Source organism: Pan troglodytes, chromosome 7 (genome assembly GCF_028858775.2).
Source record: "Pan troglodytes isolate AG18354 chromosome 7, NHGRI_mPanTro3-v2.0_pri, whole genome shotgun sequence".
Lineage (NCBI taxonomy): Eukaryota > Metazoa > Chordata > Mammalia > Primates > Hominidae > Pan > Pan troglodytes.
In genome coordinates, this window is record NC_072405.2 from 41,148,141 (window position 1) to 41,168,502 (window position 20,362).

The window sequence follows — 20,362 nt, forward strand, 5'->3', positions numbered from 1 at the left end:
AAGCAGGGAGGTTCATACGTTTTCCGTTCCTGTTAGCAAGAGTTCAGATGATGGCATTCCATGTCATTTCAGGTCACGTCAAATTAGACTCTGTGAATGCCAGTGTGAAGAAAAGAGTCATTTAGTGTTGTGCATTGGTAGCATTTTTTATCAAAAGCTGAGAAATGTGACTCTGAATAAGCCACGTCTTCCTCAGTGCCAAAAGTCAGGACTTCTTATACTGGGGGAAGAAAGCATGGTGTGGTGAAAACAGTGTGCTCGGTGGCCTAATGGCAAGAGTCACTGAGCATTATCAGACATAACATGATAGAAGGTAACAGGGTACAGCCAACCCTTGAGGCATCATGAAAGAGATTGACCAAAGACTGATACAGCTGTGGGTTTTGGAAGAGAGATAGACCAAAGATTGGACATAACCTCCATTGTGGTAACTGTGAAACCAAATTAGGTTCTCTCAGGCTTACCTTTGACTGTGTTTGTTGGACACTGGGATGGATAGTTCCAAATTGAATGTTAACTAGTTGCATTTCATGGAAAAAATGAAAAGCACACAAATGTATGACACTGTTGTCAGGAATAAATCTAAGTTACTATGCTCTTTTTTTTTCATAAGACATAACCTTATAGCTGAGCTAAGGAGAAACAAGGCACACAGATCCAAATGCATGCAGATCCAGCTATCAGCAACTCATCTTAGATCTTCTTCCATTCCCCATTTGGGCTTCATTCTCTAAGACCCCTTGGCCTTTAGGAAGGTATAGTATTTAAGTAATACTTCTTTCCCTTCCGAATCCCTGAGCCTTGGTCCTTATATAAGCTGAGAGGTTTCCAGGACCTAATGCCTTCTTGTCTTGGCTCATATGCCATTATTTATAATTGTGATGAGATTGAAAATCCCAAAAGCTTTGATGAGCTAGGCAATTTAGCTGATCTTTGCATGCACTCCTGTGAGGAAACTCTTGGCTACCTAATTTTCGATTCCAAGGGTGTGGAATTTCCTAGCCTAAATAATTGAGCAGCCTACAATGAATAGAAATTCTCTGTTCTCTGATGATATAATATCGTGAACTCTGTCCCCTTACCTTCCCTGCTATGTGCCTCTTATTGCACCACACTTATGCAGGGTATTCTGTGCTCACACAGGTATGTGTCAGCCATGACCACCCCGGCTCGTATGTCACCTGTAGATTTCCACACGCCAAGCTCCCCCAAATCGCCCCCTTCGGAAATGTCTCCACCCGTGTCCAGCATGACGGTGTCCATGCCTTCCATGGCGGTCAGCCCCTTCGTGGAAGAAGAGAGACCTCTACTTCTCGTGACACCACCAAGGCTGCGGGAGAAGAAGTTTGACCATCACCCTCAGCAGTTCAGCTCCTTCCACCACAACCCCGCGCATGACAGTAACAGCCTCCCTGCTAGCCCCTTGAGGATAGTGGAGGATGAGGAGTATGAAACGACCCAAGAGTACGAGCCAGCCCAAGAGCCTGTTAAGAAACTCGCCAATAGCCGGCGGGCCAAAAGAACCAAGCCCAATGGCCACATTGCTAACAGATTGGAAGTGGACAGCAACACAAGCTCCCAGAGCAGTAACTCAGAGAGTGAAACAGAAGATGAAAGAGTAGGTGAAGATACGCCTTTCCTGGGCATACAGAACCCCCTGGCAGCCAGTCTTGAGGCAACACCTGCCTTCCGCCTGGCTGACAGCAGGACTAACCCAGCAGGCCGCTTCTCGACACAGGAAGAAATCCAGGCCAGGCTGTCTAGTGTAATTGCTAACCAAGACCCTATTGCTGTATAAAACCTAAATAAACACATAGATTCACCTGTAAAACTTTATTTTATATAATAAAGTATTCCACCTTAAATTAAACAATTTATTTTATTTTAGCAGTTCTGCAAATAGAAAACAGGAAAAAAACTTTTATAAATTAAATATATGTATGTAAAAATGTGTTATGTGCCATATGTAGCAATTTTTTACAGTATTTCAAAACGAGAAAGATATCAATGGTGCCTTTATGTTATGTTATGTCGAGAGCAAGTTTTGTACAGTTACAGTGATTGCTTTTCCACAGTATTTCGGCAAAACCTCTCATAGATTCAGTTTTTGCTGGCTTCTTGTGCATTGCATTATGATGTTGACTGGATGTATGATTTGCAAGACTTGCAACTGTCCCTCTGTTTGCTTGTAGTAGCACCCAATCAGTATGTCTTGTAATGGCACATCCATCCAGATACGCCTCTCTTGTGTATGAAGTTTTCTTTGCTTTCAGAATATGAAATGAGTTGTGTCTACTCTGCCAGCCAAAGGTTTGCCTCATTGGGCTCTGAGATAATAGTAGATCCAACAGCATGCTACTATTAAATACAGCAAGAAACTGCATTAAGTAATGTTAAATATTAGGAAGAAAGTAATACTGTGATTTAAAAAAAACTATATTATTAATCAGAAGACAGCTTGCTCTTACTAAAAGGAGCTCTCATTTACTTTATTTGAATTTATTTTTCTTGACAAAAAGCAACAGTTTTAGGGATAGCTTAGAAAATGGGTTCTGGCTTGCTATCAGGGTAAATCTAACACCTTACAAGAGGACTGAGTGTCACTTTCTCTCTGGGGGAATGATCCAGCAGCTTATCTAGTTGACGATCAAAACACGGCTGATAAAGGTGCAATCATTTCTGACATGTATTTTTCACTGATTTTGAAGCTAGTGATTGGTTGTGTCTTCTTGGCTCAAAAAGAAGCATATTACGGCACAAAAAGCCCAGCCCAGACAGCACATGCAGCATTTTGTCTGAAATACTTCTAGAGTCAAACGTGCCTGCTGTACATAGCGATGACTTGTCATCATAGGGAAGTATTTCCATCGTAGAGTGTTCAGAAGGAGTGACTGTATAGGTGGAGAGAAGCTTAGTGACTCCGTTGAAATTTTAAAATGTGGATGACCACCCCTTTCTCCCCCTTATTTTTCTTTTATCTTTCCATGTTGCCTTGATCAGGTCATAACTATGCATGAACATTTTTTATCAGGAATGGCCGATGTGTATGTGATTTGTAATCACAAGTAATGATTCATCAGGAAATGTCAATCCTGTTGGAAAGATTGCACCTTTACTTGCAGAAGTGACCCCCACCTGTGTCCTGACCTCTCCATTTACAGGCTCTCTCACCCATTTCCCCCACCTCCTTTAATTTTTGCTTTACTGTCATAAAGTAGGACTAAGATTGGTCTAAGCATTGCATGTTCTTTTGTGATGGTAAATCCAAAGGTAGGCCTATAAATATTAACGTTTGAAATAACTGCTAATTCAGGAAAATGGAAGAAAAAAAATGATTTGAAACACAGAACCCATTTCATGGCCTGCCTGATATCTGTGAAATCAGGGCTGGAGCTTTACTTAGGATTCACATGGCCTCCTAGGAACCATAGGATAAATGGGAAACAGGTTATCGGGGGGATTCATGAAGTCAGTGAGAGTAATTGCTTCTTTTTTGCGGGTGAACTGAATGTATTTCTTCACCAAATCTTGATGTTAACAATTAAAAAGAAGAAATGACATGCAAGTAGGTCTTAGCAGAAAAATGCAGGCTGGGCATGAGTCATGTTGTTACGCTCCCACATGCTCCTACAATCCACAGAGATGCCTGTCTGCAGGTTCTTGAAGTTACTGTTAGTATTTGGTATCTCAAATTTTCTGTCACTGTTCACATGCCACTTTCTCTGTGCTCAGTGGTATCCTCATTTGCTTTTTAACCTACACTGAGGAGTCTTTGTCAGTTTGCACTGATTTTCCAATTCTGCAGTAATGAGTAAGCTCACAGCATGGGGAAGAAGACAGTCAGTCCAATGAAGTTCTCTAAATTATTTTAACATTGCCTTTGAAGGCCTTGACTCATCCTTAGCTATTTCAATGAAGAAATTCCTACCATGAATTTAAAACCCTAAAAATTCTGTTTCAAATTCTTTGGGCATTGGGGTACTCAGATATCCCATTGTGGAAGAATTTTAAGAATAAATAGAAGTTTCTGTTGAGAACCATGAGCAACATGTTTCTTACAATGAGAATTGCTATGCATTTTAAAATTGCAAATATATATGAAAATTGAAGACAAGAGGAAATTGTATTTCTAACTTGATTCTGATCACTCACAGAGGTGGCATATTATTATAGTTGGGACATCCTTTGCACCCTTCATAGAAAAGGCCAGCTGACTGCTCAGCATCACCTGCCAAGGCCACTAGATTTGTGTTTACAGGGGTATCTCTGTGATGCTTGTCACATCACTCTTGACCACCTCTGTTAATAAATTCCGGCAGTGCAGTGGCGATCGGAGTGTGAACTTATGTTCCCAGCATATGGAAAGCTATCTTAGGTTTTAAGGTAGTAGAAATTGCCCAGGAGTTTGACAGCAACTTTGTTTCCCAGGTCTAAAATCGTATCCCACTGAGGTGTATGCAGTGGAGCATAATACATGCAAATACATGCAAAACTCCTTTTGTTTCACCTAAGATTCACTTTCTGTCTTACTTTCCCTTCCTGCCTAGTGTGACTTTTGCCCCCAAGAGTGCCTGGACAGCATTCTAGTTTCTACAAAATGGTCCTCTGTGTAGGTGAATGTGTCCCAAACCTGCTATCTCTTTCTTGTTTCAGTGTGACTGTCTTGTTAGAGGTGGAGTTTATCCAGGGTAACTTGCTCACTAACTATTCCTTTTTATGGCCTGGGGTTAAAGGGCGCATGGCTCACATTGGTGAAAATAAGGAAGGCCTGGTCTTATCTTGTATTAATAATACTGGCTACATTCCACCAGCCAGAGATTTCTATCTGCGAAGACCTATGAAACACTGAAGAGAAATGTAGGCAGAAGGAAATGGCCACATATCACAAGTTCTATTATATATTCTTTTGTAAATACATATTGTTTATTACTTGGATGTTTTCTTATATCATTTACTGTCTTTTTGAGTTAATGTCAGTTTTTACTCTCTCAACTTACTATGTAACATTGTAAATAACATAATGTCCTTTATTATTTATATTTAAGCATCTAACATATAGAGTTGTTTTCATATAAGTTTAAGATAAATGTCAAAAATATATGTTCTTTTGTTTTTCTTTGCTTTAAAATTATGTATCTTTTCCTTTTCTTTTTTTTAAGAATAATTTATTGTTCAGGAGAAAGAATGTATATGTAACTGAAACTATCTGAAGAATGCACATTGAAGGCCGTGAGGTACTGATAAACTAAAGAATTTATTATTCAAAATACTAAGCAATAAGTAATTGTGATTTATTTAAAGTTTTGTCCATTTTCCATGAAAGACATACTGCAATAAAAATGCTACTCTGTGGAGACCTGGGAGTGTTGCTCAGCAGACTACAGCTTCAGTCTGTTAGACCAGCACCTTTCATCTCATTCCCATAGTTGTGCTAATTTAGGATTGTGTTCCATGGACCCCGTGATCACCTTGTCTATACGTTGCTTCTTGTCTGTCCATTGCTTTTGCCACACCACCTGTTCTCAAATCATCTCCTCCCTACCAATGCTGTTTATCACTTTCTTCCTTGTTGAAGAGGCCGCACAACCAGACAGTACTATGCTTCCTTTTTCCTCCATACACAATAACAGAGAGAGAATATTCTAGGGCATGACTGCCTGGATCCTGGCTGTTGCTATCTTTTGTAGTGGCAGTAAGAAACTCCTTCAGACTAATGAAAATGTCAATGTGCCATTCAATCACGAAAGGTAACGAAAAATGCTCTCATGGTTCAAGTAGTCCAATGGCCCATAGTGGCCTAAAAGGCAGCCAGTTGACACCTGGCCATGCCATCCACTAATGACTTTCCATTGGGCCCACAATTTACGGATTCACAATTTTAAAAGAGGAGAAGGCCAAGTTGGGTTCATTCCCCTTATTCTGTCAATAAAACAAATCAAACTCATGTCTATCTAACTGCTCAGGGAGGAGCCTTTGCATGAGAAAATTCTCATATTCTAAGACTGAGTCATAGAAATGAGGGTATTACTTTTCTTACTGCAATTAACCCAAACAAAAGCCATATTTTAACAAATAGATATTTGCATGGTACCCTTCATATATTCCAAGCATTTCACTCATTATTCCAGGTAGGTTAAGAGCTTCTGAAGTGTATGAAGTAAAGGTCAGCAATCCTTTGGGGTGAACAGTGGCCTCCTTTGGAGTTTGGGGGTAACCTGAGACTTCCCACCAATGTCCACCTCCATCTGTGTACCTAATTCCTATTACCTAGTTATGGCTCCTCTAGGATCATTTCCAAACACTCTGGATGTCCAGGAAATTTAAATTGTAGCTTTTGACTGAGCTAGTTTTTCCTATTTATATTAATAAATTTTCAAAAATGCTTGAAATCTTCACATTTGCAACAACTTTAGTTTTCATGCACATACAAACACATAGAGAGACAAAAATTGCAAACAGACACTCTCCAAAAGCCACCACACTCTTTCACTTGCTCTATAGTCATTTAGCCAACCAGCCATGCAGAGAATATTTAAAACTTAAAGATTGAGACATTATTCACAGTTTTTGCTGAGGCTTTGTAACCAAATTGAACACTATAAGCAGCTATCGTAGTAATTTTGGTTAAAATTGTTTGCCTGGGATATAGTATTTGAGGCAGAAGCACGTGTGTGAAGGAGGTGAGGTGGTTTGGAAGGAGTGAAGACTCGCAGCCAGATTGAATGTCTGGATAATTACTATAATTCTCCCTTCTTGGTTGAAACCATGTTCTCTCTTGATTTTCAAACCCAGGCTGCCTGTGGAAACAAGCAAACCTGAATCTTTCTAACCTGAGTCTTCCCAATCATTAGATTTCTTTTCTGTCCTAATGATGAATGATAAAAGGACTTGATGTTCACAATTTGGGGTTATAAGGCAGGTCTGAAATCTGGAGACTCAAGATGCTGGAAGGAGTGGAAAGTTTCGATGACTTTATATGAATCACTTTGCACTCTATGTTTGGCTTGTCCTCTTTGAAACTGATTTACTAAAATAAATGTAAGGGAACTATTACTCCAAAAGATTAACTTGGCAGGAAATACCAATACTTTCAGTTTATGAAAGACAAAACTGTCTTGTTGCTACAGGAAGCTGCAATATTCCTAACCTTTAAGGTTGGTGTTGAGTAGGGTGGTCATGCCCTCCCCTGCAGGTATCTTTAGGCTCCTGTTGACCTCCTGGTACTATAACTGTTCGTCTTCTCTGGGTAGCTATTGATTTTGAACTTTAACATGCTTCAAAACTTTATTCATCAGGGAAATAGGAAAAGAGTTTTGTTACCTGGAGGAAATCTATTGTGATCTACCTGAGCTTTTTAAAAACAGACCAGGAGAAGGAAACCAGTAATTTTTAAAGAAGAGACAGAGAATGGGATAATAGTTTCACCCAGGATCTCTTTCTAACCCTTTCCCTTCAAATGAACTTATTGGAACAGAATTGGAAAGAAGAAAGGACATCTCTGCCCACCCCACAGGATGCCAAAAAGGCTAAAGAATTACCTCTGTAGATTTAAACATCTTTAATGGCTTATGTATAGATTTGCTAATACAGAGAGAAATGAACTATTAAATAAAAATCACATTTTATAATATTTTTATGGCTTAAAACATCCTTTATCTCCTTTTTGTTCTCTCTACACGATATGGTAAGTGATGAGGAAAATTTAGGCTCAGGAAGGTTAAAATCTTTCTTGGAGTTACACATCTAAGAGAGCTGCAGAGCTGACACTTGTACCCAGGTTTTCTGACTGCAAATCCAGTTTCTTTCTATTGCGCTCTTCCCCTTTCCCTGCCTCAAGCAGAAACAGGTTTTTTGTTTTCAACCTTTGTGTATACAGTATGTTATGTTACATCTACAGCTAAGTTTCTTTTTAGAAGAATGTGAGCCCTTCTAGCTTTGGTTTAGAGTGATTCTAGAAGCCAATTTCCTTGGCTTAGTGATTCTATGCACCTTTCCTAAACTTAGCTTTCTAAGGAAATGAAGTGTACCAGTGAGAATGAATTCACAATTTTGACATGTAGGTAGCATCCTAAAGTGAAAAGAGGAGGAACTTTGTAGTCAAAGCACTCTCCCCACCACTTAGAAACTTACTGACTGTGGGCAGCTTCCTCCTCCAAGTTTCTTTCCTGATTTACAAGACTGTGGTGTGGTCAGGATTAAACTTGAATACGTGTAAGGAAGCCTGAAAGTGTCTAACACATAGCTAGTATTCAAATGCCACCTTCTATTTGCTCCTTCCCCTCCAGTTCCTTAAGTTTTGGAATCTAGGTTTCTCAGTTCCAAATGGATTGACATTTGCATATCCCCATTGCACAATGGATCAAATAAACTTTATGTTATCATTTCTCCAACATAGTGCCAGTAAGCAAATCCTTTTTAATAACAACAGTATGTTGAGAAACATATCACCAAATAACATTTAACTTTGTAGCTTTGATAAGTTCTTTAGGTTTTGGTTTTGGTTTTGTTTTCTGAGACAGGGTCTTGATCTGTCACCCAGACTGGAGTGCAATGGTTCAATTTTAGCTCACTGCAACCTGTAACTCCTGAGCTCAAGTGATCCTCCCACCTCAGCCTCTCGAGTAGCTGGGACTACAGGTGTGCTCCACCATGCCCAGCAATTTTTTTTTTTTTTTTGGTAGGGGCAAGGTCTCGCTATGTTGCCCAGGCTGGTCTTCAATTCCTGGCCTTAAGTGATCCTCCTGCCTCGGCCTCCCAAAGTGTTGGAATTACAGGCATGAGCCACCACCCATAACTTTATGTTTGTTTTTTTGATGCAGTATAAGTTCAGCGTGCTTCTTATGCAGCCATACCATTTCATGTTAACTCTGATTTTTAGCAGCTTATTACATGTGTTTTATTATTAATATAATTTAACAGAAATTTACTAAACCATGACTCTGTAGAGTTTTAATACTACCTCCAAACATCATTGCAAACATCTAGAAGAATGAACAAAAATGATCTTAGGTCGACAGTATATCTGTTTGTCTTAGTTTCTACACAGGATGTTCAGACATATTCCATTTCTTAAAAAAAAATATATATATATATATATATATAGTCCTGGCGCAGTGGCTCATGCCTGTAATCCCAGCACTTTGGGAGGCCGAGGCAGGCAAATCACCTGAGGTCAGGAGTTTGAGGCTGGCCTGACCAACATGGTGAAACCTCGTCTCTATTAAAATTACAAAAATTAGCTGGGCGTGGTGGCACATGCCTGTAATCCCAGCTACTCGGGAGGCTGAGGCAGGAGAATCACTTGAACCTGTGAGGCAGAGGTTGCAGTGAGTTGAGATCACACCATTGCACTCCAGCCTTGGTGACAAGAGTGAAACTCCGTCTCAAAAAAAAAAAAAAAAAATATATATATATATATATATATATATATATATATATATATATATATATAAAATCCCACCAAAAGTCTGCAGAGCGACCAAATTAGAGGAGTCTGGTTTCAGATGAAATTATAAATGTGAGAAACCACGTAGCTCCCATGATCCATCCAATAATTCCTCACGTCCTCTTCACTCTTTACTCCATGCATAAAACAGAATTTTTTTTTCTCATCCTGGGTATGAAGCAATTAATAATTTACAGATTTAGCCTATTTGGATTCAATCCCTTCAAACTTCATACTACATCCAAGGTGGAAGTTACTTAAGCTCTGATATCAATCATCAGACTTGTAATATAGGCTTTGTTAATGGCAGGAGAGTCTAATAAAACTTTCTGTTCCTTATCCTTCATTTAAATGAAAAACTTTTTATTGAAAACAATCATAACTCTAGCTCATCATAAATATAATTCATGAGGACATTTTATTATTTTTATATTAAAGAAATAATATTATAGATGTAAACTTTGCACCTTTCTAATTATTATCATGAGTTAAGCTAATACTTGTCTTCTGGTCCCTAGATGATGATTCTTTTTTGCCTTACTGGAGGAGCCCTTGTCTTGAAGTGAGTTGCTTCAACAGCAGAGGACTTCTAGTTTCTCCCAGTTGGGCCTAAAGTGAACTTTTCATCTTCTTCAGAGGAAAGGGCTTCCTTGATTTGTACTTTTGTGGCTCCTCAGATAACACAGACAATTTTATCTTGGATCCCAGGTTCTCTTCACCATTAAGAATAAGAAAGAGAGAAAATGCTGTGCATGACAGCCACCTACTCCAAGCTACCCAACCCCCTGTAACCAGGTATCTTCCGATAACAAGATGATTCTGCCCTCACTCAAGAGTCTCCCCCACAAAGATTCCATTCTCCCTTTACTTTTTATTTTTTATTTTTTTGCAAAACAAAGGCCTCCTTTAGTACCTCCTTAGTTTATAACCCTTATCTTCCCAGCTCTTCCCTTCACTGAGACCTCTGATTTCAAAAGTTCTGAAGTCGGAAGACCACACAATTTCAGACTGTGAACAGAAATTCAGTCAGAAATTATTGGAGTTAGAAAGAATTTAGAGAAATTGTATTGAACTAGAAAGTCCTCTTTGATTAGTGGTGGCCCTTTAGAAAGTTCTAGGGCAGAGTCCCATGGTGTTTCATCTTTTCCATGATGTGCTTGACCAAAAACTTCTCTTTCACAAAATGAAAATATGCTAATCCACCACACATTTTGGATTCTGCTCTGTTTGCCTGAGGTGTTAGATCTCTAGCCAGGACTGTGAAGGGAAGGAACTTGAATCCTTCCTATTGAGCTATTAATGCAGAGTCAGTGAGATGAAGGGTTCCACTCGGGGTCAAAATCATGTCAGTTACCAAGCAAAGGAGCAAGTGAGGGGAAACATCTCCTCATCTGGTTAGTGGAGCCACATTTCACCCACTGATCAAGCCAGACCTGAGCAATAGTCTAGATTTCTCCCTCCACATCTAATTGGTGACAATGGTGATTGTACCACTGACAGGTCACACAAGTCCACACCCTCCTTCACAGCCTCACTGCTTCGGCTCTTGTTTATGCTCTTATCAGCATCTGTCACTGAGATCCATTTGTCTCCTGACTCATCTACTTCCTTTCACTCCCCTGGGCCATCCTTCACACCATGCTAGAAGACTCTGTCTAACTTGCAGAACTTACTGTGTCAGTCTCCTGGTTACGGCCCCTCCATGGCTCCCCACCTGACATAGGAGGCCCTTCACAATCTGGCTTCTGTCACTCATAACTTGTCTCCAGCCTTCATTCTTCAGTCTGATTTTATGGTTTTCTAGTTCCCCAATACACCACACCAGTGTTTATGAAACCCTAGTCATTGGCATATGAACTTTATGATTATTGACATATTCATGTACCACCTGTATTATTTTTTGCATAGTGTTTATTTTTAATTGACTACATTTTTAACTACAATAAAGTAATTTCAACTAAAACTTTGTATCAATGCTGTGAATGGAAAACTGCTATCAGTTGCCATAATAAAAATGAAACTGTAAAAATAAATATAATAAAAATGAAACAAAGTTATTAAGTTCTAACCAGATACTGTTGCCTGCTCAAAGGTCTGAGCAATAAGCCTGTTCTCTGTTTGACACAAAGGGAGTTCAGAAAGTGTTAGAGAGATAGAAAATATTTTGGGGAAGCACAGAAAGATTTATTCCCTGAGTTAGCCAGGATTGAGAGGGAGTTGATAGAGCAGTTACTTCTATGGTTTTGTTCAATGTTATTTAATGCTTGATCCTAGAATCATCCTACATACAACATTCAGTCATCCACATATCTCAGGAAGCACAATATTGTGCTTGCTACATATCCCTGCCCTTGTTCTGTTTTACTGGAACTCCCTTCTCCATTCGTCCTCCTGACAAACTTCTTTCACCCTCTCTCTGGATAAAGAGAGTTTCCTTCTCTGGGATTCCTTCCATGACCTATTTCCAAGTTTCCAGGCCTTGAGTGTTCCTCCATTGCTATCTCATAGCACGCCATACACTCTCCAACACAGCATTTTCCATCTATCTCAGAACTTGTAGTTAACTGCAACTCCTCCCTCAGCAGACCATCCGTTCATTGAGGACAGACAAAGACACTGTCTTATTTGTGTATGCCCAGCGCCTAAGACAGTGTCTGGAACATTGTAGACACTGGACATCTACAGAATGTATCCCTGGCAGCGAGAGACTCAGTTGCCATAGGTTGGCAAGCACATGAGGAATCTAGGGGATCATAGTGACCTTTAAAGCTAAGATCAAGAAAAGAGTAACCTGTAAATTGTTACAACAAAATCAGAAATGTAGGAGTAGAACCAAGCTTGCTAAGTCATGGTCAAAAACACTATAGGTCAGAGTTCAAGGAATGGAGGCTTCAAAGTTTAGACTAGATTTTGCAGTGAATGCATGAGTACTAAATATACCTTTACGCTTGTCTTGGCTCCCTCTCCACCCAGGAACCCAAGATTAAAATTAACCCTTCATTTCTCTTCTTCCTCCTTCCATCCCCTCTCGCATCTTCTCAAGGTCTCAAAAATAAAGCCCTCTAGTTGAGCATTCTTCACTAGGTCAGGTTGTTTTTTTTTCTCAACTTTTGTTTTAGATTCAGAGGATACATGTGCAGGTTTGTTTACATGGGTACATTGTGTGATGCTGAGGTTTGGGCTACGAATGATGCCATTCACTAGGTAGCGAACATAATACCCAACAGACAGTTTTTCAACCCTTTCACCCCCTAGTAGTCCCCAGGGCCTATTGTTCCCATCTTTATGTCCATGAGTACCCAATGTTTAGCTCCCACTTATAAGTGAGAACATGCAGTATTTGGCTTTCTGTTCCTGCATTAAAGCCCTTAGGATAACGGCCTCCAGCTACATCCATGTTGCTTCAAAGGACATGATTTTGTTCTTTTTTTAATAGCTGTGTAGTATTCCATGGTATATATGTACCACATTTAGGTCAGCCTTATAAATAAGATTTCCTTATTGACCGTAACATCAAACCCAACCTAAGTGCTCAGTCCTTTGAAGAAGTACAAAGATATCCTTGCATAGAACAAGCCCACAAGTTTTCCAGATGTGTGGGTTGAGTAAAACATATGAAATGAACATGCTGTATAAATCAGTGAAATATGTAATTTGTTATTCTGGACAGAATGTTGATTTGCAAGACTAAGTGTTCAGGGATATTTTCTAGGTAATTCCACTTCATACGTAGGCACAGTGTAACTATTTGCAAGGGAGAGGAAGGGCACCTAATATTACCACAGAAGTCTTCTTTTCCCAGTAGTTTGCCAGCCTGAAAATGTAGTCTTCTTTATTGATTAAAAAAATCTGTCAAATTGTCAACTTAAATGTAAGGCTTTTTGTTTATTGGTTTACCTAGTGATTCTAAAGCTAATTCCAAATTTAGTTACCCAAAGATTAAAAGAATATAGCCATGTGGTTTTTTTAAGCTTTCCTGTCCAATATACATACCCAGTTTGCTACCTGCTCATCAATGGAATTTTATGTAACTTTCAACTTTAAAGATAATTGGATAGGAAATACCTACAGATCTTTTTGAAAATTCCAGTGAAACGGCATGTCCCTGGCATGGAGTTGATCACACCTGCAATCCCTGCCAATCTGTGCTTGTCAGACTCAGAATTAGTCTCCTAGGCTGCCTATTCAGTGATGCCTGAAGGTGTCCACACCTGGGATAGCAGATACCACACTGCTCCTGACCTTCTAAATTCCCCACCTGAAGTGCAGCAGGTTGACAACCAGGTTGATAGGGTTAAGTTTTGTGTTGCCACCCAAATCTCATCTTGAATTATAATCCCCAGGTGTTGAGGGAAAGACCTGGAGGGAAGTGATTGGATTATGGGGGTGGGGGCAGTTTCCCCCAGGCTGTTCTCATGGAGTGAGTGATTTATCACGAAATCTGATGGTTTTATAAGGGGCTCTCCTCCCTTCACTCCTCACTCTGCTCTCCTCCCACCTTGTGGAGTAGGCTGTGTTTACTTCCCCTTCTACCGTGATTGTGTGTTCCCCGACACCTCCCCAGCCATGTGGAATGGTGAGTCAATTAGACCTCTTTCCTTTATAAATTACCCAGTCTCCAGTAGTTCTTTGGATTAGTGTGAGAATGGATTAATACAGTGAATTGGTACCGCAGAGAGTGGGGTACTGCTATAAAGATACTTGAAAAGGTGTAAGCCACTTCAAAACGGGGTAATGGGCAGAGGTTGGAACAGTTTGGAGAACTCAGAAGACACGTGGGAGAGCTTAGAACTTCCTAGCGACTTGTATAATGATTTTGGCGAAAATGATGATAGTGATATGTGCCCAGCAAGGTGTCATAGCCCCAGCACTGGGAAGTGGTTGACACGCGCGTTGGTAGAAAGAATTTACCAACAACAGTATAGGATTGAAAAAGGAAAGTTTATTAGAAAGGAAGAATGCTACAAAAGGGTGCAGCGGAGCACCTCAGTGGGAGGACTGCGTGTACCACGGTGGATTTTTCCTTAGGAGCATTTGTGGACCTTAAGGTAGAAGCTTAGGGTTATGAAATGAGTTTTGGCATGGCATTCCAGAGGTGCAGAGAAATTTTAATTATTATACTCATCAAAGTTGAAAGAGGCCTGGAACCAGATGCTGACTTTAGATACTAGGGAAGTTTAATTACTTCTTATTTTTCTAGATAAGGAGTTTTGCCTCTGGATGGTCTAATAGTCACCAGGTGGTATTTGCTCCCTTCTAAATTCCTCAGACAAGGAGTTTTTTCCTCTGGGGCTTGTGCAATAGTCACCAGGTGATTTTGCTCTCCTCATTTTCCCTCTGACAAATATTTTGGTCAAACCTTTGACCCTTTATATTCCCCCATGCCTCATGTCTACCTGCTGCCTGTTGGGGTCTCAAGAAAGGGAAAACACCATAGTGAAGAGGGGCATCGGGTCTGTCTGGCTACTTGCTGCTGAAAGGGGAGCACTGAAGGAGATAGGTTGCGTTTTTCCCTTTCTTGTTCTCTGTCACGAAAGGAATGAAGGGTCATGAAAAACTCGTTCAAGGGTGGGGGATGGGGAGAAACTAGATTCCATCAAGAGGCCCCACGTAAATGGAAGTTGCTGTTGTAGGCTGGTATTGGGATTGCATAGTCACCTGTAGGTGGAATCTCTGTAATCTGGAAGATACAATCTTAGTAGAAGCATTAAAAAGGTAAGGACCAAATATTAAAAGAATGACAAGGAACAAAGGTCCAAGGAATGGAAGAAGCCAAGTGATTTTTGGAAACCAATCAGTAACAGGTTTGATCCACTCTTGGTTACTTTGAGAAAGTGTGTGTAACCATGTGGCTTGTTTGAAAATGTCTTGAACATCAGTCTCCACTTCTCCAAACACATTAATGTAGGTGCAACAGGTTTTGTTGATGACAGCACAATCTCCTCCTCATTCAGCTAGGAGGTAACACAGAGCTTGTCTATTATCAAAAACCATTCCTGCTAGTGAGTCTAAAGACTTTTGTATCACTGATATACTTGCACCAATTTTTGCTAAGGCTATTTCAAGGGAGGTGGTAAGTTCTAGTAGTATGATTTTATGGTAAGTAAAACCTGCCCGAGGAGCGAGAGTTGCAATAGTTTCTACAACTCTGGCCACAATATGTTCTAGGCCCCTTTGTCCTCTTGAATGAAATTCTAAGTTGGAAGTTATGTTCAGGACAGCGATTTAGGTGGGAGCTATTGTTCCTAGCGTACAATCACCATAATGAAGAGAATGATGAAGGTGGGTGATATGGTTAGCCTTTGTGTCCCCACCCACATCTCATCTTGAATTGTAATCCCTGGGCATTTAGGGAGAGACCTGGTGAGAAGTGATTGGATTGTGGGAATGGTTTTCCCCATGCTGTTCTCATGATAATGAGTGAGTTTTCATGAGCTCTGATGGTTTTATAAGGGGCTTTTCCACATTTGCTTGCCACCTGCCGCTTCGTGAACAAGGTGCCTTACTTTCCCTTACACCATGATTGTAAGTTTCCTGAGGCCTCCCCAGACATGGAAAACTGAGTCAAATTAAACCTTTTTCCTTTATAAATTATCCAGTCTCTGATAGTTCTTTATAGCAGTGTAAGAACGAACCAATACACAGGTATTGAAATATGAACAACCCAGGGGCTTGTACATGGTTAAATCTATAAAGCCGGGACATCTGTGCTCCAAAGCCAGGTCAGTGCTTTATTTATCTTATAAACTCACAGTCCAAAAGATTCATAGAGAGATCCTGTCTCTACAAAAAATTTAAAAATTAGCCAGTCATGGTGGTGTGATGGATTCCTCTTGGTGGAATCTAGTGATGGGCCTGTGGTCCAAGCTACTCAGGAGGCTGAAGTGGGAGGGTCACTTGAGCCTGGGAGGTAGAAGCTGCAACGAACCATGATCACATCACTGCACTCCAACCTGGGCAACAGAGTGAAACCCTGCCTCAAAAAACAAGCAAAAGATTCAGAATAAACCACTTAGATTAGTATAACTCTTTTCTTTGAATTCACAAATTGAGGATGTAAAATGACTGAGCTTGTCCACAATCACTCAGCCAATAAAATGAAGACCTGAAGAGGAGCTGACAGCTCCTCAGCTATTATTAGGCCATGAGGCTAGTCATCTTTAAAGCCCCTGAAGAAAATCCAGAGAGTAGTAACTTCCTGCTCTTTCTTGCTGATACTCATGTGTCAGCATTCCATGTTGGAAGCTGACAAACATTGTGCAGCTTTCTCTAGAATTTGCCTATGTTATGGTAAAAGGAAAATATGGTATAAAGAACACGAGCTCTGAGACCAGTGAGATCTAGGCTTACATCCTTCCTCTTTCACTTGGACAATTTGGGCAAATTTACATCCTTGAGCTTCAGATTCACTATAGGGTTTACATTTGATCATTGTTTTATGCAAGCTTTAGTACAGAACAATGCCATATAGTAGGTGCTCAATAAATACTATGTCCTCCTTTGGGGCAATTTTCTTGTGTAGGAACACTAGCTTGTCTGGCAAAGAGAGAGGGATAGGCACTGTTCCTGAGCTTAGCAGCCTCACTGATTATGGCTGGTCCTGCCCTTCAAGCTCCCCTGGGGAAGCCAGGCAAGAATGTGTGTCATCAGGAAGCTGGGGTCCAGGCTCTGCTGCCAGGATGGAGGCCCATTTTATTCCCCCTGCTACCTCAAAACATAAGAGTACAAACTTACTCAGAACTGAGTTAGCCCAGTAGAACAGATGTTTCATTTTCCTTAAGAACAAAACAATTTTACGAATTCAGAAATGGAAATGATAGTTTGCTTCATCTAATTAGCAGGAGCTAATTTAGATTTCAAGGTCATTGTGTACGGTGTCCTCCTCCTTCACATGCCCAGCACTTTGGCTCTATTCCCTCCCTGCTTCTGTGATTCAGCATCCATGCACACACCATAAACAATCACAATTTCCATTTTAGGATTTGGTCTCCTGGTGCTGTGCTACAGCCCCCGTTTTTAGGAAATTGGTGCTTGGCAAACGATGAAAAGTTTCACAGAATATGAAGGTTATGGCACAGTTTTCTCCTGCCTTATGGCTTAATTTAATTAAGTATTCTGTAATAGCTCTGCAGCAGACTTGTGCTGCAGAATGGGCTCAAATTTGCCCTATGGCAACTGCAGGAGCAGAGCAACTATAAGATATGCAAGATGACTCATCAGCTGTTGGAAAATGCAGTGAAACCTTTGCCTTTTCAACAGGATCAGGCAAGGGGACTGAGACAGCATCCCTGGGAATAGACACCTGGTAACTCAGCATCTACAAGATCATTTTAAAACATGCTTACAGTAAAGTAATCAGCAAAACCACTGTCTGACCTTGAAATTATTCTATGGCTGCTGGACCTTGAAGACACTGATGGAAGCAGCTAAGTCCAGCTGTCTGGGACTTTGATCAGCTATGTCTGCCCCCCTCAGTGTAGCCAAGACCTCCCTTACAGCAGGTTCTCTAGGGCAGGAGGTGTAAGCAGAGAAGTCAGGAGACCAAGATGCTCTTTCTTATTGTGGCAGATACCGAGTAACCTCATGCCTTTGCAGGCTTTCGGCTGTGAGCAAATTCTGATATTTATGATCCTTACTGGGGACACTCAGCTTCACAGATTTTGTTTTTCAAACATGAAAAAAGAAAAAATCGAGGCCCTGAAGTCACAGAATGTTTTGGCAGCTATGTTCAGGCTTGATAGAAAGGCATCCCCATGGGGACTTAGCTTTTGTCTGGTTCCATTTAATTTGCTATCTTCAGAAGGGAAAGATGGAGAGATAACCGGTTGGGTGGGGCTATGTGATGGAGATTTTGTGTTAAGATGGAAATGAGGGGAGCTTTAGGTAAGTGACAGATGACTTCCCAAGAAACTGCATGTAACTAGTCATGAACAACGTTGCAATCTAAGACACAAGTGACAGAGGTGGCCTAGGAGGCAATGCTCACATGTAGTCAGTTTGTACAGCCATATTCCCTTGCAAGGTTGTAAAGGGGACCACTCTGTATTACTGCTCATAGCCATGGCTACGCTGTCTGCCTATTAGATGTTTAAGATTTTTTTTTTTTTTTTTTTTTTTTTGAGACAGAGTCTCGCTCTGTCATCCAGGCTGGAGTACAGTGGCGCCATCTCGGCTCACTGCAAGCTCTGCCTCCCGGATTCACGACATTCTCCTGCCTCAGCCTCCCGAGTAGCTGGGACTACAGGCGCCCGCAACCATGGCCGGCTAATTTTTTTGTATTTTTAGTAGAGACGGGGTTTCACCGTGTTATCCAGGATGGTCTCGATCTCCTGACCTCGTGATCCGCCCGCCTCAGCCTCACAAAGTGCTGGGATTACAGGCTTGAGCCACCACACACGGCCAAGATGTTTAAGAATTAATCTCCAGCATTTCCTGCAGCCCTTCCGAAATTGATCCTCCAAGAAGATTCATGCAAACCTCATTCATTTACTCAAAGCTCATTCTTTCATTCAACAAACTTACACTGAGTATGTGTGATAGGCACAACACTGGGCTAAGAGTCGGGGATGCAAAATGTAAAATGTATCTTATTCAAACTCATCTAATCCTTCTAAGAGAATACATTCTAGTGCTGGAGATTGACACATAAACTACAGCAATGTGTTCTGGATACTGACACATAAACTACAGCTGAGGAGGTTGTGCTTCAGTGAAAAGAACACAAGATTTAGAATCCTTAGTCCTATGTTTATTACCAACTTCACCCATAGGTGCATGTAAACCTAACCTTGACATATTACTAAACATCTTGGAGCCTAGTTTATCTACCTATAAGAGTTGAACAATCTTAAAAGGATATTGTGATGTTTAGGATATATAAATATATGTATCAGTGTATATATATAATGATCATATCATATATATATCACATATATATAGGATTATGAAGGTTATGGTACAGTTTTCTCCTGGCTTAAAGCTTACTTTAATTAGATATTCTGTAATACTTCAGCAGCAGAATTGCACTGCAGAGATATATATATATATATATATATATATATATAAAAAGGTTGGTGCAAAAGTAATCACAGCAAAACTGGCCATGTGAATATATATAACAGAGCAATTGCTCAGTTAATAGTTTTAATGAAAATTTAAAGGTCCAGTGATGATAATATCACAAAGTGCCACAAAAGCACAGAAGAGGTAACTACTGTCTGAGGGTTATAATTTCGCTAGGTTTGAAAAGAATTGTTGTTCACCCAACCAAGAATGGGGTAAATGTTATTACCGCAAATTATTTTTCATGAGAAAATGCCCAGAGAAGTGGAAGAGCAGGGTCTTTTCAAGTAGGTGTGGTGGTAGGTAGAATTAGAAGTGGATTCAAATATAGGGCTGATGTAGCTAACCGGGACTAAATTTTGGAGTAAGTTCATTGTGTCCACCCTGGAGGCAATTAATAAGCATGTTCAGAAATGGGATTTATAAAATTGATTCTGGAGACCAGGATGCTAAGGCAATAGAGTAGAGAGGGAGTGGGAGAGAGCAAGATGGAATTTAGAAGGTGAAGGTAATGTTGTACATGAGTGATGATGGCCTGAATCTAATATGGATTCGTGGCAAAGAAGATGGAGAGTAGAAAATGGAGTGGGGAGGAATTTATGAGGTGGAGAGAAAGGCCTGATGACTAAGTGGATGTGTGGTATGAGGTGGTAGAGGATCCAAGGATGTCATTGAGCCTGGGCTTTGGAAAGGTTGCCAACATCTATTCTAAGAAGTTGGAGAAAACACTCTTCATGCACTTATAGAAGTCCAAGAGGTAGGGGCTGAGACAAGCCCAACACCCTATTCATTGGCTCAGTCAGATCCTGATAGTAGCTGTGGGCTATTCATGTTGTACTGTGCTAGCATTGCATG

The 20,362-nt window shown here is 40.5% G+C and overlaps 1 protein-coding gene across 17 annotated transcripts in view; it reads left to right on the top strand.

Annotated features, from left to right (window-relative positions):
- The window catches only part of NRG1 (neuregulin 1), a 224,379-nt gene extending 212,971 nt beyond the window's left edge, over nt 1-11,408 (top strand). For 7 of the 17 annotated variants that reach the window (XM_001168846.7, XM_001168989.7, XM_519699.8 and 4 more), the window contains one exon: nt 1,144-11,408. In XM_001168846.7, the coding sequence (XP_001168846.4) occupies nt 1,144-1,798 (655 nt within the window). In that variant the 3' untranslated portion in view covers nt 1,799-11,408. Of the gene's footprint in view, nt 1-613; nt 756-1,143 lie in introns of all 17 variants that reach the window. The other 10 variants (XM_003311657.6, XM_003311654.6, XM_009455164.5 and 7 more) reach the window with 3 other exon arrangements.
- Nucleotides 11,409-20,362: the final 8,954 nt, after the last annotated feature.